Here is a 23466-nt window from a genome sequence, read left to right as displayed (position 1 = left end):
TATTTCTAGTGTGACCCATCTATTGTCTATTTATTTCCTCCTATCATGATAAGACTTTTTAAGCATTCATTCATTTAATTGATATTTATTGAATACTTATTTTGTTCTAGGTAATGGGTTATAAGGGCATAGCCCTAAACAATACATATCCAGGTCCTGCCTTCACACAAACCCAGGGAGTTAAGAGATTTTTCCGTTACTTGATAATAACAACATCCTTGGGAATTCCCTGGCGGTCCAGCGGTTAGGACTCCATGCTTCCACTGCTGGGGGCCTGGGTTCGATCCCTGGTTGGGGAACTAAGATCCCATAAGCTGTGTGGTGTGGCCAAAAACAAACAAACAAGCAAACAAACAAAAAAACCCAAAGTTTACCCTGATAATCTCTCTTTGTAGCTAGATAAAATTACTTGAACAACTTCTACTAAAAATGCCTCTTTTAAAGGGAATGTACTTCAACATAATAAAGGCCATATATGACAAGCCCACAGCTAATATCATACTCTGGTGAAAAACTGAAAGCTTTTCCTCTAATATCAAGAACAAGATAAGGATGCCCACTCTTGCCACTTTTATTCAACATAGTATTAGAAGTCCTAGCCGGAACAATTGGGCAGGAAAAAGAAATAAAAGGTATCTAAATTGGAAAGGAAGAAGTAAAACTCAGTATTTGCAGATAATATGATAGTACATATAGAAAACTCAAGACTCCACCAAACTCTCAGAACTAAAAAATAAATGGAGGGACTTCCCTGGTGGCACAGTCGTTAATAATCTTCCTGCCAATGCAGGGGACACAGGCTTGATCCTTGGTCCGGGAAGATCCCACGTGCCGCAGAGCAACCAAGCCCGTGTGCCACAACCACTGAGCCTGCGCTCTAGAGGCCGCGAGCCACAACTACTGTGCCTGTGTGCCACAACTACTGAAGGCCATGCACCTAGAGCCCGTGCTTTGCAACAAAAGAAGCCACTGCAATGAGAAGTCCGTGCACCACAACGAAGAGTAGCCCCTGCTTGCCATAACTAGAGAAAGCCCACGCACAGCAACGAAGACCCAATGCAGCCAAAAATAAATAAAAATAAATTTATTTTAAAAAATAAAAATAAATAAATGCAGTAAAGTTGCAGCATACAAAATCAATATACTGAAAGCTGTTGCATTTCTATACACAAATAATGAACTACCAGAAAGAGAAATTAAGAAAACAATTGCATTTACAATTGCATCAGAAAGAATAAAATATGTAGGAATAAGCTTAGCAGAGGAAATGAAGGACCTAGACACTGAAAAGTTTAAAACATTGATGAAAGAAATGGAAGACACAAATAAATGGAAAAGTGTTCCATGATCATGGATTCAAAGAATTAATATTGTTAAAACGTCCATACTACTGAAGGAAATCTATAGATTCAGTGCAATTCCTATCAAAATTTCAATGGCATTTTTCACAGAAATAGAATAAACAATCTTAAAATTTATGTGGACCCACAAAAGACCCTGAATAGTCCATGCAATCTTGAGAAAGAAGAACAAAGCTGGAGGCACAACACTCCTTGATTTCAAACTATATTACAAAGTTCTAGTAAGCAAAACAGTATGGTACTGGCATAAAAACAGACACATAGATCAATGGAACAGAACAGAGAGCCCAGAAAGAAACTCACACATAAGACAATTAATTTACAACAAAGGAGCCAAGAATATACAATGGGGAAAGGAGAATCTCTTCAATAAATGGTGTTGGGAGAACTGGACCACTCTCTTATGCCATACACAGAAATTAACGCAAATGGATAAAAGACTTTAACATAAGACCTGAAACCATAAGATTCCTAGATGAAAACATAGTTGATAAACTTCTTGACATTGGTCTTGGCAATGTCTTTTTTTTTTTTTTTTTTTGGCTCTGACAACAAAAGCAAAGGAAACAGAAGCAAAAATAAAAACAAAAAAAAAAAAAATGTGGGACTACATTACACTAAAGCTTCTGCACAGCAAAAGTAATCAACGAAATGAAAAGGCAACCATCTGAATGGGAGAAAATATCTGCAAATCATACAGCTGATATGGGGCTAATATCCAAAATATATAAAGAACTGATACAACTTGATAGCAAAACAAACAAACAAACAAACAAAAAAAACCTACCAAACCAATTTAAAAAATGGGTAGAAGATCTGAATAGACATTTTTCCAAAGAAGACAATCAGATATCCATCAGGTACACGAAAAGATGCTCAATACCAGTTATATAAGGGAAATGCAAATCAAAACCCCAATAAGGTATCACCTCACACCTGTTAGAGTGGCTGTTTTCAAAAAGACAAGAGACAGCAAGTGTGGGCAAGGATGTGGAGAAGAGAGAATCTCTGCACTGATGATGGGAATGTAAGCTGGCGTAGCCACCATGGAAAACAGTATGGGAGGTTCCTCAAAAAATTAAAAATACAACTACATATGATCCAGTAATTTTACTTCTGGGTATTTATGCAAAGAAAATGAATACAATAACTTGAAAAGATATCTGCACCCCATGTTCATCACAGCATTAATTATGATAGTCAAATTATGGAAACAACCTGTGTCCATCAATGGATGGATTGATGAAGAAAATATGGTATGTATATGTACAATGGAATGCTATTTGGCTGTAAGAAAGACTGAAATTTTGCTGCTTAAAACATCATGGATGGGGCTTCCCTGGTGGCGCAGTGGTTGAGAGTCCGCCTGCCGATGCAGGGGACACGGTTCGTACCCTGGTCCGGGAAGATCCCACATGCCGCGGAGCGGCTGGGCCTGTAAGCCATGGCCGCCGAGCCTGCGCGTCCAGAGCATGTGGTCCGCAACGGGAGAGGCCACAACAGTGAGAGGCCCGCATACCGCAAAAACAAACAAACAAAAAACACTCCATCATGGATGGACCTTGAGGGCATTAGGCTAAGTGAAATAAGTCAAAGAAAGACACATAATATATTATCTCACTTATATGTGGAATAAGAATGAAATCAAAGCAACAAAAATACACCTCATGGATACAGAGAACAGACTGGTGGTTGTCAGAAGCAGGGGTGTGTATGTGTGTGTGTGGGGTGGAATGGGTAAAGGGAGTTAAAAGATACAAACTTCCAATTATAAAATAAGGCGTGGGGATATAATTTATAGCATGGCAACTATAGTTAATAATACTGTATTACAGGGCTTCCCTGGTGGCGCAGTGGTTCAGAGTCCACCTGCCGATGCAGGGGACACGGGTTCATGCCCCGGTCCAGGAAGACCCCACATGCCGCGGAGTGGCTGGGCCCATGAGCTATGGCCGCTGAGCCTGCGCATCCAGAGCCTGTGCTCTGCAACGGGAGAGGCCACAACAGTGAGAGGCCCGCATATCGGGAAAAAAAATAAATAAATAATAATAATACTGTATTACATATTTGAAAGTTACTGAGAGAGTAGATCTTAAAAGGTCTCACCACAAGAAAAAAATTCTGTAAATATGTATGGTGATGAATATTAACTAGACTTACTATGGTGTTCATTTCATGAAGTACACAAATGTTTATTTTATTGTAAACCTAAAATTAACATAATGTATGTCAATTATACCTCAATTTAAAAAGTAAAAAAAAAAAAGGGAAGAAATGTAAGCTTTCATTCTTTCCCAAAATTCATTAAAATTATTTTATTCATATTGATCATAAGTAACCAGGCTCACACTTACCTTTAATCTTCACATACTGCATATCTGGATTAACACACAGGGCAAGGTTACTAGGTAGAGTCCAGGGAGTAGTTGTCCAGGCAACCAAAGATATACTTTCATCTTCCTCCAAAGGGAAAGTTACAAATATTGAAGGATCTTGAACATCCTGAAATAAAATGAAATAAAGTATTCTTTTACAGATTCCATAATAGTAGACATGGAAGAAAAACGAACTGATCCTAAAGAATAAAATAAACTTTTATTTTCAGAATAAACTGAGCTTTAAAAAAATCTGCCATATTTGTAAAAAGAAAATACAAAGAGAGAAATTCCAAATATATTTTTTATATAAAGAAAATGCTTTAATAATTACCTTAGTAGTCACAAATAAAACATTTATAGTGTAGCAAGTGGGATACATAAATGAGGTTTCACTATTACAATGATCTATTTTATAACAAGTCCATAAAGAATTAGGTCAATAAAATGACGATTTTGGAAAACTGTTATTCTTTATTTGAATTGAAGGGTATATGAGAATTCTTTTCAACTTTTCAGGAAGTCTGAAATTATGCCAAAAATTAAAAACAAACACAATCCTTAGTACACACTCATAGTATGGCCAAAGTGAAAAAAGACAGAAAATACTAAGTGCTGACAAGGATGCAGTGTCATCAGAACTGTCTAGTGGAAGTATAATCCCTTTGGAGTTAGAGTGGGAGGCAATGAACCATTGTCCATGCATGGGTCAAATCTGGCCGTTACCTGTTTTTATAGAGCCCAAGACCTAAGAATGGTTTTGACAGGACTGAAAGATCTGGCCAACAAAGTCTAAAATATTTACTATCTAGCCTTTACAAAGTTTGCCAACTCTTGTACTAGGGCTAAATGTAAGTATACGTTATGACTCAATAATCCCACTCCTGGGAATGTGTATATATGCTCCCCAAAAGACAAGTTCCAGAATGCTCACGGTAGTACTACTGATAAGAGCCAAAAATTGGATATTACCCAAATGTCCATCGACAATAGAATGGACAAGTTAAATACTAGACAGTCATTAAAATGATGATCTACAACTACACACAACATGGATGACTTTCACAAACATAATCTTGAGCAAGAGAAGCCAGATGCAAAAAAAGAACAAAGTGTACAATTCCATTTATATTTAGTACAGAATCAGCAAACAATGAGGTTGGAAGTGAGGACAGTGGTTGCTATAGAGGAGTGGGGGGATACATGCTAAACTGAAGGGACCATGAGAAGGGAGAGCTTTTCACAGGTTGCTTGACAAGGTTCTTCTTTAACTTTATCTGGGTGTTGGCTTCACATTCATTTTGTGCCAGTATATGGAACAGAGTAAGTAAATGGAGGAGCAAAAAAATGTTGTCTTATTAAACCAGGAAATAGGTACTAAGATATAAAAATTATTAATTTTAGTATGTATAGTAATAAACATAAAAAAATTAAAAAGCCACTGAAGAGAACTCTAAATAAAACATTAATAGTGATTTCCTTTGGGTACTGAGATTATAATTTTTTTCCCTCTTCTTTATATCTTCTATGGCTTCTGAATTTTCCACAATGAGCATAAGCCTCATAAATAATCACATCAACCAGACTTCTAAAAACTAAAAATTTAGACAATATAAAAAATAAATATTTTTATATACCACAAGTTGGTTTACCTTTGGAAAAGTTGGAAGGACTTTCTTCTGTAACTCAATTTAGTTCCATACAGCTTGCTCTTTCCCAATAAGAGAATGTATTTATTTACTTATAGAAGAGTATACACTTTGAAAACCCTAGGACCTAACAAGCTATAATGGGACTCTAACATGTAAAAATTTAGTTACCAAACAAAATTCCAGCATAGTACACAGGATTTATATTACAAAACATTTGGAGCAACACCAATTGTTACCATTTAAAAAGAAAAAAAGGCTGTGCCCTCTGGACACCTCAAATATCTATCAAAAGAATGAATAAATAAATTGTAATCTGTTATATGAAACACTATACAGCAGTTAAAAATAAACTTAAAGCTACATGTATCAACATGAAGAAAATTTAAAACAATGTTTAGTATAAAAGGCAAGAATAAATAGAAATAATAAGAAAAATGCAGAATAAATACAATGAATGAGATTTAAAAACTTGCGAACAACACTAAATACTGCTTACGGATACTTATATAGATAATAAAAATATGCATGAAAAAGAAACACCAAATTCAGCATAGTGGTTACCTATCAGGATGTGAAGAAGGAAATGGAAAAGAGAAATGTGCTGTAAATAAACAAACTGTGGTATATTCACCTACACAGAAATTAGAACAAAAGACCCAAAACTACACATAACATGGATGACTATCACAAACATAATGCTGAGTGAGTAAAGCCAGAAACAGAAGAATACATAGTGGATCTTTCCATTGTTTCAAAGTACAGAACCAGACAAAACTAATCAACTGCTATCTGTGACATTTGATGTATTTGAAATCAACAACGGATGCATTTAGTGAAACCCATGTTTTGTTTTTTAATTTTTTGGCCACGCCACGAGGCTTGCGCGACCTTAGTTCCTTCCCCAAAAGAGCCTGTACTCCTCAACGGGAGAGGCCACAACAGTGAGAGGCCCGCATACCGCAAAAAAAAAAAAAAAAAAAAGAAGTACTTATTTCTATAAAATGCAGAGGACAGAGAAAATGTTAGATTATGGAGATGTAATCATCAAAACTCAGATTGTGGGAAACTACAAGATAATATCTGTTTCCCAAACAACAATTTGCAAGGGGGAAAAAAAAAGAAAAAGAAAAACATAGAAAGAGAAATGGAGCCCTACACATTAAAACAGACCTAAAAGACAACTATTACCGTGTATGAACCTTCCTTATGTCTCGATTAAAACAAAACAAGAAAACACAAACCAAAAAAAACAACTAGAAATAACCTGAGGGAAAAAAAGGATGCTGTTTATGAGACAAATAGAAATGTGAACACTGATGATATCCAGGAGTTAAACAACTACAGAATATTTAATATTAAGAACATTAAAAATGATTGATGATGACTTCTTAAGGTGTGATAATGGTACTCTGGTAATGTTAAAGAAATATTTCTTATCTAGTGAAGATATATAATGAATTACTTATTGATAAAATGATATGTCTAAAATTTGCTTTGGAAAAAGGGTCTGGGAGAAGTAAGTGGAGTGTGTAGATGGGGCAGGATTGACCAGAGATTGTAGGGGATACACGATAGGACATGGGAGTTAATTATTCTGTTAATTAATTATTCTGTCTACTTTTGTATATGCTTGAAATTCTCCATGTTAAAGTGTTTTTAAAAAGTAAGCAAATACAGCAATATATTAAGATTTGACAAAACTTAAGTCTTTGGTACTCAATAGTTAGTATATTATTCTCTACACTTTTATGTGCTTAAAATATTTTATTAAAAAAACATAATAACATGAGCACCGCCATAGAAGGGTATTTAGGGGACAACAGGCAGGCATCATCATGCCTACCTCACAAGGATATGCAACGATCCAATGGGATGTTGAAAGCATTCTGCAAGACGAAAAGTGCTTTTGAAATGCAAGTGTTAATAATAATGACATGCAGGTAAATACACAGTTTGTTTATTTACAGCACATTTCTCTTTTCCAAACCTTAGCCGTGAGATGGAATTCCAAACAAATCAACATCCTTTAAAAACAAAGAGGGTTAGATAAACTCAGAAATAAAACACCCCTTGAATATACACACATGAGAACAGATAGTTCTTATTCCTGAAGACTTACAGTCTTTACTATCTCCCTGGATAAGGTAAAGCAGTACACTTTGTAAACAACAGACACGTCTAAACTCTTATACCAACGACAGCAAGTTATTCCATTCATCAACGATCATAACACACCACCAATTGCAAATCAGATCTTCCTCCAAATACTTTTAACAAATAAATGATATTACAAAGCCTCAGATGAGGCACAAAAACACCCTAAGCTGTAACCCTTATGAAACAGTGACTGGAGGAAAATAGAGCAGAGCTGGACTTATTAAACAAAGAGAGGCATAAAAATATGGTTAAAACAAGCAAAACCTATCACATTAAGACACATCATTCACATCACTCCCCCGGCTAACATTCCACACTGGGACTAAGTTACCATGATCACCACAGCCATTTAACTTCTGAGTACATAACTTAACACCAATGACATCTCACATACCCTGTAATTCTGGTGAGATTCAAAGTTGGAAAGTGGAGTATTGCATGCAGTGGAAAAGGGCATGACTTTCACTCCTCTATAAACAAGGCCTTTATCATAGAGCTGTTTGAAGACCCACCTGGCAAGTAAAGAGACAGAATTTTACAATTACATAACCATAATTCTATTTTCCCAAATGCAAACATTTATGCCAGTTTCTGTCTGTAGAGTTTCTCACAGCCAAAGAAGTGGAAACACAATGTCTCTCAACTGGTGAATAGCTGATAAATTACAACAGCTCAGTATAATGAGATATTATGTAGACATTAAAAGTGCAAATAACTGTTGACATGGAAAGGTGTTAATGACTTGATGTTGACTGAGAAAAGCAATTGACACCATACTGTACAATGAGGTACCAATTATGTAAAACTATGTATCAGTATACACATTTACATTTTTAGAGGTGCTAAAAAAGTAGATTTTCACCAATATGTTAACTATGGTTGGGATTTCAGACGTTTAAAAAAAAATTTTTAATTTACTTATTTATTTATTTATTTTTGGCTGTGTTGGGTCTTTGTTGCTACGCACAGACTTTCTCTAGTTGCAGCAAGCGGGGTCTACTCTTCGTTGCGGTGTGCAGGATTCTCATTACTGTGGCTTCTCTCGTTGCGGAGCACGGGCTCTAGGCGCACAGGCTCAGTAGTTGTGGCGCAGGGGCTTAGCTGCTCCGCAGCATGTGGGATCTTCCCGGACCAGGGATCGAACCCATGTCCCCTGCATTGGCAGGTGGATTCTCAACCACTGCACCACCAGAGAAGCCCAGACTTCTTGTTTTTCTTAATAGTTTTCTGGTATACTGCTTAAATTTCACTGTAATGGACAGTTTTACAGAGGCAATTTAAAAAGTATAAACCACTGGGATTAGGATGAGATATCTCTCCTACAGTCAGTCAAAAACTTTTATTAAACACTTAAACATGTTGCTCTAAGCTAAATGTAGCAAGACACTGGAAAACAGTCATCCCAGGTTCTCCTGTGGTGACTACTCACCTTTCCCAACCGGGTGCCAGAATTCATTTGGTAGGAATCCTTACTTGTCTTTAACTCATTTTTACAGTTCGATTCCTATGTACTTGGCACAATAAATGAATTAAATTCTCTCCCATTTGTTAAAATACATTTTTATGTAAAACTGTGCAAGTATTTTCATCGTATTCCTTTGGCTTTGGATAAAGCCTAAAAGGTGACATCTTGTAACAAATTTCCCAAGTTTAAACTCAATCTTAAATTATATACTCTGATGCAAGGACATTCACCGGAGACCAGAGGAAAAGTGTCAGATTTGCATCATAAGACCAAGATTCAAGCCTAAGAGCCATATAATTAGTTGTGTGATCTCAAGCAAGTCACAACCACTTGCCTTTACCTCAAAGTGGGTCCTAACCCAATCCACAGGACTTTCTGGATCATCTGAGAAAATTCAAGTGGAAGTACTTTATATACTCAAAAGCACCAACTCAATCTAAATTATCACCATTAAATTAATGTTATCATTTTAAATGTATCTCCTACTATTTTTTAAATATTCACCCTAGGTCTATATGCCTTATTTATATGCCAGCACGTTCCTCAGGAATAACTAACATTCTAATAGCAAGAGGCTTTGAAAATGGTTTTCCCCCGATTCAAGTATGTTTTATGTAAATTAAGAAGTCTGATGTAGAGCTATATTGTCCAACATGGTAGCATTAGCCACATGTGCTCATTTAAATTTATTAAAATTAGAAATTCAGTTTCTTGGTCATACTAACCACATTTAAGTGCTAAACTGTCCTGATCTAGAGCATAAAGAGTACCTTCTTTTCCAGAAGTTTAAGAGAAACCCTGCTTTTTAGAATGCCCTAATCATGAGAACTCCAACTACTCAGTGAAATGGGAAGCCTCCCTGTCCAAAGTTTCTGCCATGTCAGAGAGTTTAATCAGCTCTCACCCTTGGGTACATGGGTCTGGAGATGCACCCACAGGGGCACATCAGAGTCAGAGGGTCTGAGAACTGTCCCACGGTATCTAGCTCCTCAAAGGCTAAGGCACGTGCCAAGCATGTGCAACAGATCTTGACTAAAAGAAATGTAATCAGGTAGATAGGACGACAGTAAGAGGCACAAGCACCTACAGTGCAGCACAAAAATATGTATCCTACAAAAGAGCTTTGCAACTCACCTGTAATCATGCATAATTTAACAAAAGTAGGACTCCCTCAAGGCCTGAGTTATATACATAGGTCATTTTGCAACCATAATAACTATTTGCCCATTAATGATACATAATGATTCTCAGACAATTGTAGGAGGCTCAGGTTAAATCACCTATCAAGACTGGCATTGGGCTTCCCTGGTAGTGCAGTGGTTCAGAATCTGCCTGCCAATGCAGGGGACATGGGTTCGAGCCCTGGTCCGGGAAGATCCCACATGCCGTGGAGCAACTAAGCCCGTGTGCCACAACTACTGAGCCCACGTGCCTAGAGCCTGTGCTCTGCAACAAGAGACGCCACAGTAATGAGAAGCCTGCACACCACAACGAAGAGTAGCCCCCACTCACTGCAACTAGACAAAGCCCATACGCAGCAACAAAGACCCAATGCAGCCAAAAATAAAGAAAATAGATTAAAAAAAAAAAAGACTGGCATTGCAACAGTTGTCTTATAATAGTAAAAGGAAGCAAAATTCATTTTGAAACTCATGAAACAGTGACTGCATATACAACTTCTCTTAGTAAAAAATTCAAGTACACATCTCTTAGACTTAATTCCTTCAAACAAACAAACCCATTTCTGAAACCTAATTTTCCTAAAATTTGGTACTAATTAATTTGACAAAAAAACCTTGAACTCACATCAGGCCATTTATATTCTTCATTTATTTTACTTAGTGTGAAGAGTTATATGTTCTGATATAGAAATACTAATGAAATTGATTAGAAGTTGCTGCTCAATCTGCTAGGGCCATTAAGTACTACAGAACATATGGATAACCTAATACCTTTCTAGAATCCAAAATTTACTGAATTCAAAAATAAACCTAGGGGTGGAAGGGGCGAATAGGTGGAGTACAGTGGAATTTTACGGCAATGCATAATTCTAGAATTATGGATATATGTCATCACACATCTGTCCAAATCCATAGAATGCATAACAAGAGTGAACCCTTATGTAAACTCTGGACTTTGCGTGATTATGATCTGTCAAGGTAGATTCATGAATTGTAACAAATGTACCACTCTGGTGGGGGATGTTGATAATGGAGGAGGCTATGTATGTGTGGAGGCACAGCGTACATGGGAAATCTGTATATCTTCCTCTTTTATATTTTTAGAGCATTTTTAGGTTCACAGCAAAATTAAGTCTTTAAAAACAGAAACAAAACAAATCCATCCCCAAAGATTTCAGATAATTGTGGATCTGAAAACAAGTGGATTCATGCTAGAGCATCTCTACTAACTAATATAACAAAATAGTCATTATATTTCAACTTCAAATAAACTTACCAGACAGATTCCATGAATTGTGGATAGAGAGTTTTGTAGTCATTGTCAAAGTCAATCCATCGGCCAAGTCTGGTAATAGTAGACTTAAAAAATATGAATATTAGAGTTTTTAGACAATGGTATTTGTTATTGTATAGCTATTTGTTTTACTTCTATTATCACTACATATGATGATTTTGGAAAAACAGATCAATGGTTCAAGTAAATGTATACTGTAAACAACACATTTTGCAAGGTTAAGAACAAGTTTTCTTGGCATTCATTCTATATGCAGGGAATGTTATTTACAAGTATTAACATTCTTTTATAAAAGTCTACCAAAACTACCATTTGGCAAACACACGTCTAACTGTTGCTGGCATGAATCATCAATGGTTGCTAAAATTACTGAGTCATAGTATGATAAGAAACAGGGTACTTACTAATTACAAAGGAAAAACTGCAACTTTACAATGGAGAAACCTGACAGAATCACCTTAGTGAACAAAGTGAACAACACCAATGAGACTTATCAGCATCATAGGCCTTCTGATATGATAGACTGAGAAGGGGATGATGTTACTTCTGAGGAATTCTTGCCAAAAATGTATAACCTAAACTGAATCATAAGGAAACATCAGACATTGAGGGACTTCTTACAAAATAACTGGTCTGTATTCTTTTAAAAGTGACAAGGTCATGAAAGACAAACACTGAGGGAATGTTCCAGATTGAAGGAGACTGAGGAGGTATGACAACTAAATGCAATCTATGCTCCTAGATTGGATCTTGCATCAAAAATAAAGATCAGTGGGACAACTGGTTCAATCTGAATAAGGTGTATAATATTGTATCAATGTTAATCCTGCTTTTGATAATTATACGATAGTTATTAAAGGTGTTAGCTTTTGGGAAGTGGGTGATGGGTATAGAGGCTCTTCATACCATTTTGGGGGGAGAAAAAAAAAAGAGCCCATATGCATGTTATAATCATCAGGATTTTCCCCTACTGGTGACCAGGCAAGAAAGGTAGATTAAAGAAAGTTAGGTTAGGAGAAAATTGAGGAGCTTTGATTTTTAGGTTGATGAAATCAGATTTCATTCAACAATGAAGATAAGTTTTGAGCAGGAAGAGTACAATGAACAGTCTTGAGAGAAATAACTTGGCAGGCTAAGTGGAAGGAACATGAGCAAGAGACCAATTGGTAGATTCTTATAGAAATAAAGACAATGGTGGGTGAGAGACTAGGTTGTAGGAATGAAAAGAAATGTATAAAAGATACTTAGTATAAGAGATACTAAGAAAGGCTTGATAGGATTTGACATTTGAATCGATCATGATGATTAAAGTTTGAAGTCTGGAAGACTGAGGGAATTCTGAAGAATAGCAAATTTGACAAAGTGGTAAGATAGTAAAGATGGAAAAAAATAAAAGCCAGACATGTTTTTAAGTTGTGTGTGTGTATGTATATATATATATATATATATATATATATAAATCTGAGAGCCACTGAGGAATGGGGGAGTTGAGGACCTTTGTTCCTAAGCACATCAGAATAAGAGAGGACAAGAGCTCTGCCGGCACCAGACGGTTACTAAAATGTACCAGTTGTGGGAGCTCTATTACAAAGAGAAGCAGTGGGCAAGATGGGAGTCAATATAAAACAATGGGTACAAATGTGAATTGTTTTTAACATCTGAATTTTTTTATTGCCGACATTCAAGTTAATCTATTTGCTAGGACAGCATGATTCCTGTCATATACTGTGGGTAGGTAGATTAAACATGGAAGACCAATCAAGCACATAGAAATCAGAAAGGAGAGGGTTCAGTTTAAGCTAACAGTTTAAGTAATGGAGTTGAAGATGGAAGCCAAAAACTCCTTTAAAGAGGATTATCAACCCCTCTTTTGGGCACATATCATAAAAAGCACAAGGAACCATAAAACATTTCAACTCCCATTTAAAAGCTAGAGTTTTTTTTAATTCTACTTAAAATAACCAAAAATACCTTCCACTCAGTAGAATATCGCATCACAATGGCTCGGCACTGACTGTTATATTCTGCAATCCCCAATCTGGCTACATCCTCTGGTCCTCTGATTCCCAGTGTCTTATCAATTTCATATTCCTGAAAATTTGCAATAAGATTGTTAACATCCCTGCCCTATGAAGCAAATGCAATTCGACAAAACTAGAAAACAGATTAAAAAAAATTAGTTCTCAGAAAATCTACAGAGAAAATGAACTATAAATAGTATTATAAAAATGAAGAAAGTCTGATTATAGCAAAAATTCATACTTTAACATATTATATAATGAAATCTAATGCTTATTAAAAAAATCAAAACATTATAAGGCTGGTGACTCAAACATACCACAGGTAAACCATGACAATCCCATCCAAATCTTCTGTCAACGTGAAGCCCACTCTGGTGAGCATATCTTGTAACTATATCTTTAATTGTCCCTGCAAGTATATGTCCATAGTGAGGCAGTCCAGTTGCAAAAGGAGGCCCATCATAGAAGGTAAATCTAACAGGTAATAAAAATACGTTAAGTTACTTTAAAACAGATAGCAAAAATTTAGGACAGCATTTTTCTATAGATAGCTCCTGTAACTGTAGAGCCTTTGGGGAGAAGAAAAGCTGCGAGGCTAGGAAACTCAGACATAACTGATTAGATATCTACTGTAGGCCCTGCCTTTAAAAAAGCTAATTATGACAGAGTTGGAGAGACCTGTATTGGACCATCCATCCTTCATTAATTAGTTCCATGATATAAGGGAAATTATTCACTCTGATCCTGAGTTATCTGTAAAATAGGGCAACAAACACCTATGATAAAGTTTTCGAGCACAGGAGACACATGATGAAAACAGTAATTAAAGAAAGGACTGGTCTTTAGGTGAATGAAGACTAGAGGCAGGAAGTACCACAATAGGAGGCTATTACACTACTAGTCTAAATGCTTAAATGAGGGTAGTGATAATGAGAAAAGTGGAAAGGAAGAGAGTGACATATAAACTCTATTCGGAAGACCTCTTATTCTTAAAGACTCTACCAAAGACATCCACATACTTTGGCCTATGTTTTGATTGCTTTAAGCATTCCTGAAAACAATTAAAGTCGGACCAAAACTGCAAGATTTTCTCTTCTTCAGCAGGAAAATTGATGTTTTCTGGAACTTGTTGAACCATTTTGTTACTGCAAGAGAAATCAAATTTATTATTCTCAAAAGAGAAGTCTAGGAATAACAGAGTACAATACATTAAAATAGATGTACCTATCACTAGCCATGATACTACCTGGTACTTAAAAAAAATTCCCCTTTTTTTAAGGTAAAGTTCACATACCATAAAGTTCACCCTTTTAAAGTATATAATATGGAACTTCCCTGGTGGTCCAGTGGCTAAGACCACACTCCCAATGCAGGGGGTCTGGGTTTGATCCCTGGTCAGGGAACTAGATCCCGCATGCCACAACTGAAAAAAGATCCCACGTGCCGCAACGAAGGTCCCGCATGCTGCAACTAAGACCTGGCGCAGCCAAATAAATAAATAAATATTAAAAAAAAAAAAAAGTGTACAATTCATTTTTACCTTTTTTTTTTTTTTAAAGTATATTCACAAGGTTGGGCAACCACCACCACTCACTACTTCCAGAACATTTTCTTCACTACTCCCATTTCTGCCCTCCAAGAACTTGTACACATTAGCAGTCACTCTCTATTCTCCTCTTCCCCAGCCTCCTGGAGACCATTAATCTGCTTTCTGCCTCTCTAGATTTTCCTATTCCGGACATTTCACATAAATGAAATTATGTATATACAGCCTATTGCGTCTGGCTTCTTTCACTCAGAATTATGTTTTCGAGGTTCATCCATGTTGTGATATGCACTCATACTTCATTGCTTTTTATGGCTGAATAATATTTCATCATACGGATATGCCACTTTCTGTTTATCCATTCATCAGTTCATGGACATTAGCATTGTTTCCACTTTTGGACAGAGCTGCTATGAACATTCATGTATAAGTTTTTATGTGGACATGTGTTTTCAGCTCTCTTAAGTAAATACCTAGGAGTACAACTGCTGGGTAATATGGTACTATGTTTAACTTTTTGAGAAACTGCCAAAATGTTTTCCAAAGCTGCTGTGTCATTTTACATTCTCCCTGCAGAGAATGAGATTCCAGTTTTTCTACATCCTCACTCCTTATCGTCCATCTTTGGATTATAGGAAATCCTAGTGGGTATAACATGGTATCTCATTGTGGTTTTGATTTCCATTTCCCTAATGATTAGTGATGTTGAGCTTATTGGCCATTTCATACCTTCTTTGGAGAAATGTCTATTCATCCTTTGCCCATTGTTTAACTGGGTTGTCTTTTTACTGCTGAGTTGTAAGAGTTCTTTATATTCTAGATAAAATCCCCTTATCAGTTACAGGATTTGCAAAAATTTTTTCCCATTCCGTGGCTTGTTTCTTATTTTCGTCATGGTATATATTCTTTGAAGCACAAACACTTTTAATTTTGGTGAAGTCCTGTTTATTTATTGGTTTCGCTACTTCAACTTTTGGTGTCATATCTAAGAGACCACTACAGATAACAAGGTTGTGAAGTTTTAGCTCTTATATTTAGGCCACTGATCCATCTTGAGTTATTTCTGTATATGGTATGAAGTAGAAATATATGGTACCTTTAAATTTATTTCAGAATCTGTGTCCAATTCACACTCTTCACTTATTCTACAACTACAGTATAACATTTAGCAATTGTAGACAACACACTTAAAAAAAAAGAAAAGAAAATCTTGGCAATTCTGTCTAGTGATACTAAAAATTCATTAATCTGAAAAAATAAATCTCAAAGTAGGTAAAAATTCTTACCTACATTCACAGGACAGAAAGCACTTCTGTTGAATCAATCTAATCTTTCTGAGGGAAACAGGCAAAACCTAAAAAAATTTTAAAGCTAAAAAGATGAGAATCACATTCAAATAATTCCTAGCTCATTCTAATTTTACATTTTACCACTTCTGTTGTTTATTCATGATTTTTGTAAAAGACAAACTCTATATCTCTCTGATTTAGTGCCTGGTGAGAGAAGTCTTAAAGTATCTTTTTTTCAGAAGTTTGTTAATAACTTCTTTCAGAAACATTTGATCAGTCGGGGCTTAACTATCTAGTGAGCATCCTCGAGCCCATTCCTCCTCAAAGCCTATTTATTCTCACTTTATAATTCTAATAAGGTTGGTGACCAGATTTCCAAGCCAACATCAGATTAGAAGGGGAGAGAATTGCTAATAATGAGAAAACAACAGAGTAGGTGGAAAACCTTAAGAACACAAGAACTGTAACACTCTGGGATAACTGACTCTAGGAGCAAAGAAACTTACATACCTCAACCAATTCTGAAAACATCAAAGCCTAAGTACAGTAATTGACCCATGCCATCAAAAAAAAATTTTTTTTTATAAAAAACAAATAAAAAATAAATTTATGTATATAAAGCAATGCTAGAAATTATGGAATTTCAAAGACAAATATAGTCTTACTATGTTAACTAATTTCTATTCTATTTTATTTGACAGAGAATGTGAAGAGACTAACCAAAAGATTAACCATAAAATGGCAAATACACACATTGATTAAAAATAAAATTAGGGAATCTAAAAATTATATGGAAATTCAGGATCAGGGAAAATTTAAATCATGCAGCTCCTATGCTTTTATCAATTAGCAACACTGATTCAAAATATGACTGTGAGCTTCCTAGCAGCCAAGACAAGGGATAAAAAGTTAAAAGGATATTGATTTTGCACATAAGAGAAAAATCTATAAAAAATGAGATTTTGCCACTGAGGTCTGAGTCACACATGGAAATGAGTGATCTGTTTAATAAACATTTTTAACATTAGAAAAAACATTTTTTTAAGTTTGTTACAAGCGGTGTCTTTCCTTTTGTCCCCCTGTCATTTATTTTTGAGATATGAGAGTACCTTTGAGTTTTATATAGGAAAAAAATAAGGAAAGAACAGGTGGGCCATTTAACTCAACTATCCATTTCTGATTAGGGTGTTCCATTAAATGTTATTAAACAGAAGTTGAAAAGTATTTTGGATCTTGAGTTCTTGTTATAATTTCCAGCCTTTGAAGGATGGAGAGAGGTGTTAGTCTGTGCATTTACTGATTTAGTAGGAGTCCTACTGGTTCAGTGACAACCTTACTAGAGGCCAATTGAAACTTAAGGGGTTACATTTGAAGACTAACAGATCTTTAGATATCAACATACTTATTTCTGTCACCCCCTAATGCTTGTCAAGGCTGGTCCTATGATTGGCAGCATCTATGGAAGTTGATTAGAGCAGACTCACCAGCCCCACCTTGGACTGAGGAATCTGAACCTGCTTTTTAACAAGATCCTAGAAGATGAGCATGCACATCAAAATTTAAGTCATTCTCTTAAACTGTTCTGACAATTATTCTGGAATATCTATCTGAACTTTTTTTTTTTTTTGAGAAAATGAGATTTAAGCTTTCTGTGAAGATGGCTTTTAACTTTTATAAAATTTTCTAGAGAGCCTCTACTCCCCCCAAAGATTAAGAACCACTGCATTATTGGCCAAACCCAAAGATCCATGTAATGGTATAGACTATTCCAGGAAGAGCCATGTATCAGTGACCGGGCTATGGCGGCTGCTGAGGAGAAACGGCCCCCATGCATAAATCACAGGATTGCTCTGGCCCCTCACATCCACTGGAGAGCTGTACCTGCACAACAGCATCCAGTAACCACAGGGCTCTTGGGGGAAAGGGGGAGCAGAAAGAAGAGGGAGATTAACCCTACCAGGTTAGGCTCAGGGAAGCAACCTCCTCTTCTTCCCTTTAACTATAATCCAAGGCCTCCACTATCTTCCTTACTCCATGACTCCTGCAGACCTCTTTAGCCTCAACTTCCTGTTCAGCAATTTCTAGATACCCTCCTTCACCTTTACTTGTATTTACCTCCACAGATCTTGGAAAAGCATACCAAAAACATTTTTGTTTAAAATAAACCTCATGATCTTCCTTGCCACACTTGCTCCCATTTTTAATTCCACTGTACTAGTAGTTCCACTATTCCTTCCCATTACCTGAAATTTCTGAGTTACCCTTAATACTACCAGATGATCCCCACATCCAGGTGATCACCAAGTCATGTGGGTCTGACTTCTAAGTCTATTTCTCTATTCCCTCTTCCTCATTCTCAGGTCTTCATAACTTGTTACATTAAGTCAAATTTAACCCAAGAGGTGGGTCTATCTCCAGCCTTTTCACAAACTACTTATATCCTATTAACATATAACCCAGAGATTTACTTACACAAATGTATAAAATATGTACAAAGATATCAACTGAAGCATTTCTATAGACAAATATCTGAAAACTTAAATATCCATGAATAGATAATAGACTAAAATAAATTATGGTACATCAATACCATGCAGGCATTAAAGATAATAAATCATAATATATCAAATATATATATTCCTTATACATACTGAGAAAGAAAACAGCAAGTCACAGTTATAGCAATTTATACTATGTGTATTATAATATTTTCAAGAGATTAAAAATACACTAAGTCTACGTTTAAGTAATTCTGTATTTAATTTAGAAGGTTACCCACCAAACTTAACAATGGCTACCACCAGAGAATAGGATTAGATGAGGAAGGCGTGAAAGAACAGATTTTTATTTATTTCACATTACTCTGTCTTGATTATTTTTGAGTATGTATTAACTTTATCATAAAAAGTTTAAAAATAAAGGGAAAAATAAATACTATACAGCCTACACACCACCTTCCTAATAGAAAAGTTCTGACAGTATCACTTCTGTATTAAAAAAAGAAAAATGCAATGGTTCCTCACTCCCAATGGTTTCTGTACAGACTTTTCAGTGGGGCAGCATGATCTTACCCACAGTTACTACTCCTGGCCTTTACTCTTACAAAACTCAAGCTCCAACTACATCACATTCTTGACACTGCTGAGAAACAAAACTGCTTTGCTGACATACTGCTTTGCGTTCAGGCCCTTTTTCCAAATACTCTAGCACTGCTTAGCTTAAATGTACTCTGCTCTATGGGGATTTACCAATCCCCTTTTTACAAAACTAATATCCCCCTGCCCGGAATCTGCTCCTCTTCTACACATTATGGTTTATTTGTATTGCATGCCTGTCTCTCCAACTCAACTGTAAACTTATTGCTGGCAAAAGCATTTTACTGTCTAACCTCTTACTGTCTTACCATGTGCTTACACATGGTAGTGCTCAAAAAGTTTGAACAAATCCCTTTGTCAGCATCCTTAGTTTCCATCAGTGATAGTTCCCCCACCTGCCTTTCAAATATCCCACTCCGGTGGCTCCTCTTGGCAAGGATAATGGTTAAGAGGGTTGGCTTTGGAATTTGACAGTTTTGGTGCCACAACTTAGTATGTGACTTATAGGAAAAGTTACTCAACCTTTAAACCTCAATTCTGCCACCTGTAAAATAAAGTTTGTAAATACAATGCTAATTTAACGTTAAGTGAAATAATGGCTATCTGAGCAATCACATGTCATCTACAGAAATTATTATCATTACTACTTTGTCCACAAATTCTACTCTATTGCCTTTGCCCAGTCACTATATCATCTTTCCAAAAACATTTAAGAGTGCAATCTGCATTTAGCTGCCTTCTCTTCCCTATAATTCACTCTCTAATCACTTATGAAGAAGACATACTGTCCACCATTTTACTGATATTTACTTTGTAAAAGTTCATCGTATTACTTAGAAATCCCTAAAACAATTGCTTTGCCCCTAGTTTCACTCTTCCTGACTTCTCTGCAACACCTGAATGAATGCTAAAAGTAATACTGTCACACCTAATAAAAAACTTATCTTCCCTTCTGGATTCACTTCAAACACCACTTCACTCAAGAAGGAAACCACAAATTCAATAAGGCTGGAAGCCAAGCATCATCTTCCACTTGTTCCTCACACGAAACTGAAGTGACTACAACAACTCCCCATCTCCTGAATCACACACACTTTAAAATCCTGCTATACATTATACTACAGTCCCTTGCACCGTATCCCCAAGTTCCTACTTATCTTCAAGGCTCCAAACCCACTGCAGTTCCTGAGAAGCCTTCTCCTTCTCCCACCTCGAAATCCCACTTAGGAACTGTCTTCCTCCTCTGTGCACTTGGAATACTGTATTATTAGACTGTGTAAGAGCCGAGGACGGGGACTTCCCTCTAATCCCAGGCACCCAGCAATAAATGCCCATTCGTGGGCATTTATTGATTTGTTCTTATGAATACCTAGACTTTCAAGTAATTTCGTCCACCTTCTGAACTCCAGTAAGCTCGATCACACCAAATTCTGAGAACCACCCAGCAGTTCATGTGTTACCAGGATACCAGGCTGAAGCTGAGGAACTTCCAAGGGTTGTAATCCTCGGCCCGAGAGCTAAGCAAGGATTGGTACCTGGTTCTGAGTTCTTTCGCCCCACTTAGACCTCCTCCCAATGTTTTCCTTGGAAACGGATATGCACGTAACTAACCCATAGCTCAAAATAAACATTAAAAAAAAAAAATCTTGTGTACCGGAGGGACTGTAGATCCCAGTGGGCAGTAAGGGGCGTACCTGAGGGGCCCGTGTGCAGGACAGGTTGACCTGAGGGGCCCCGCGGGCAGGATGGGGAGTACCTGAGGGGCCTCCGCGAGCAGTACCAGGCGTACCTGAGGGGCCTCCGAGCCTGAGTACGTCGGAAGGAGCCGTGCCTACGCCTTGGTCAAAAGTCTAGAGGTGATGCAACGCCCCGAAAGCATGAGGCTAAGAGGAAGTGGCCTGGTTTGCACCGGCCAATCAGCGCCCGCCGTTTGACACCCGTAAACAAGCCGGACGCCGATTGGCCGCGTGCGTTCCAAGTCACGACCACCCGACCAAGCGTTGCTCTGTGCCTTGGCAGGCTGTGCGACTCCGTGGCGTGGCGGCGACGCACTGCGTCCTTCACGCAGCTAGGGCGATGGTGGTGGACACGACTGTTTTGTGGCCTCCGGGGTGGGGACTGACTGGTAGGGGCACAGAGAGGAGGCTGTTGTGCGTCCTGACTGGGCGTTGTTACACAGCCTTTGTCGGTGTTCACTTCACTGTTCACAAGACGTAAATGCATTTCACCAGGGGTTAACCAAATCCAACGATAGTAGCCTCAGTAATTATACTGCGGGGCCGTGAGTGCGCAGTCTCAAGGCTGCTTTACTAGATGACTGTTAAGGAAAGCAGCCCTAGGCACTAGGACTATGTTTTCTGGTGTAGTGGAGACCTGCACCAAACCACCTTGGAGTCTGCAAAAATGCAGAGTCCTAGGGCATAGACTAGGCCTGCTGAGTCTCTGGAGGTGGGTCACAAAAATACGCATCTTAACACGCATCCTGGATAATTCTGTTGTATACTAAAACTCTTGACCCACCTACCTGAAGAGACCCTCCTGTTTCTCGGGGAAATGCAGAGGCCACAACATGGTCTGCGAGGAGCTGAAGCACTGGTGGTCAGTGGTGTTCAGAGAAGCCTCTCCTTTTGTGTCCTTCAGTGCCACCTGCAGAGGTCTCATAAATTTTACTGCAGAAATGATGGTAACAGCCATATGGAGAGAGATAACAAAAAGGAAGGAAATGCCTGACAACCAACTTTAGAATAATTGTTTCCTGTATTGAAAACAAAATTATTTGCATATTAGTCTGCTTACTTATGTATTTATTATCACTGCTGTGAGCCTGCCCAGCACCTTTTGGATCTGCTGGTTAAAAACCACGGAATCCAGAGCCATGCAAAGGACAGTAGACCTCACCAGAGACTATGACGGAAATTTTAGCCCTTGACAAATTGAGAGTAATTCTGTATGTAACTTCTTAGTGTATCCAATAAAAGGACAGAAAAAAACTGATCTATCTGAGAATATGTATAAGGTATTCCTTGATAAGTTTCAGAACACTTTGATAGTCTGTGTAGCATTCATTCAAGTCATACATGGTTTAGGAGCACCCTAAAGGGATTAGAGTAGGGGATTTTATGTCCTTGCCCAAAGGGGTGACTCTCCAATAACTTAACTTACTTGAACACATATATTTAGTAGTGTCTTTACCTTATTAACTATAAGTATTTGGAATGTGTTTTAATTTTCACATTCTTCAAGTTGCCACCTGTTCAGTTCATTTTTATAATCTGTCCAGACAGCCAGGATTAGAGCAGGACAGAGGGCTTCCAGACAGATGTGTCCAGGGGAAAAAAGGTGGGGATGATAGGTCTAATTATTGGGTTGGCCAAAAAGTTCATCTGAGTCTTCCGTGAGACATTATGGAAAAACCCGAACGAACTTTTTGGCCAGCCCAGTATTTTAAAATGATGTCTAAATTTAATGTCTAAAACTGAAAAACCAAGAAATCACAGCATAAGCATGTTAGGTAGAAATTCAGTGATAAATATCAGAGGAAACAAAGTTTTGAATGTGGTTGTATCTGGGGAGCAGAAACTGGGGATGCAGAAGGCTGCTTGATGTTACTTGTCTGCTCTGGAGAAGGTGGGTGTAACAAATTTAAACATGGCCAAAAATTCTGGAGACTTCTCACTGAGAGGTGAGGATCTATGTCCCCTCATTTTGAGTCTGGGTGGGCTCAGTGTGTTTTAACCTGTAGAATACAGTGGAAACAACTAAGCCAATTTCTGGACTAGGCCTTAAGAGACTGGCAGCATCTGCTTCCTACTCCTGAAACCTATTTGCCATGCTGTGAGGAAACCAATGGACAGGCACTGAGTGAGCAGTCCATTTTAGAAATAGATCCTTTAGCCCCAGCTGGGCCACTCACATGATATTACACGGAGTAGAGATGAGCAGTCCCCACTGAGTCCTGACCAAGTTGCTTATTTGTGAGGAAAATGAACAACTGTTACTGGGATGGCTTGCTATGCAGCAATAGATAAGA

At 37.4% G+C, this 23466-nt stretch overlaps 1 protein-coding gene and 1 non-coding gene across 12 annotated transcripts in view; both read right to left on the bottom strand.

Moving 5' to 3' along the window:
• IARS1 (isoleucyl-tRNA synthetase 1) overlaps positions 1-21358 on the bottom strand; it is a 110048-nt gene extending 88690 nt beyond the window's left edge. For 7 of the 11 annotated variants that reach the window (XM_067744960.1, XM_067744958.1, XM_067744962.1 and 4 more), the window contains exons 1-7: positions 21226-21358; positions 14526-14651; positions 13824-13980; positions 13457-13576; positions 11468-11550; positions 7940-8057; positions 3716-3863 (exon numbers count right to left, since the gene is read on the bottom strand). In XM_067744960.1, the coding sequence (XP_067601061.1) occupies positions 3716-3863; positions 7940-8057; positions 11468-11550; positions 13457-13576; positions 13824-13980; positions 14526-14644 (745 nt within the window). In that variant the 5' untranslated portion in view covers positions 14645-14651; positions 21226-21358. Of the gene's footprint in view, positions 1-3715; positions 3864-7939; positions 8058-11467; positions 11551-13456; positions 13577-13823; positions 13981-14525; positions 14652-21090 lie in introns of all 11 variants that reach the window. The other 4 variants (XM_067744956.1, XM_067744957.1, XM_067744955.1 and 1 more) reach the window with 4 other exon arrangements.
• Positions 18120-18252, bottom strand: LOC137228465 (small nucleolar RNA SNORA84). Its single transcript, XR_010945256.1, has one exon. It is a non-coding gene; the product is annotated as a small nucleolar RNA SNORA84 (small nucleolar RNA).
• Positions 21359-23466: the final 2108 nt, after the last annotated feature.

This window comes from Pseudorca crassidens, chromosome 7, assembly GCF_039906515.1.
Source record: "Pseudorca crassidens isolate mPseCra1 chromosome 7, mPseCra1.hap1, whole genome shotgun sequence".
Taxonomy (NCBI): domain Eukaryota; kingdom Metazoa; phylum Chordata; class Mammalia; order Artiodactyla; family Delphinidae; genus Pseudorca; species Pseudorca crassidens.
The sequence above is the reverse complement of the archived record's forward strand: the minus strand, read 5'-3'. Positions and strand labels throughout refer to the sequence as shown.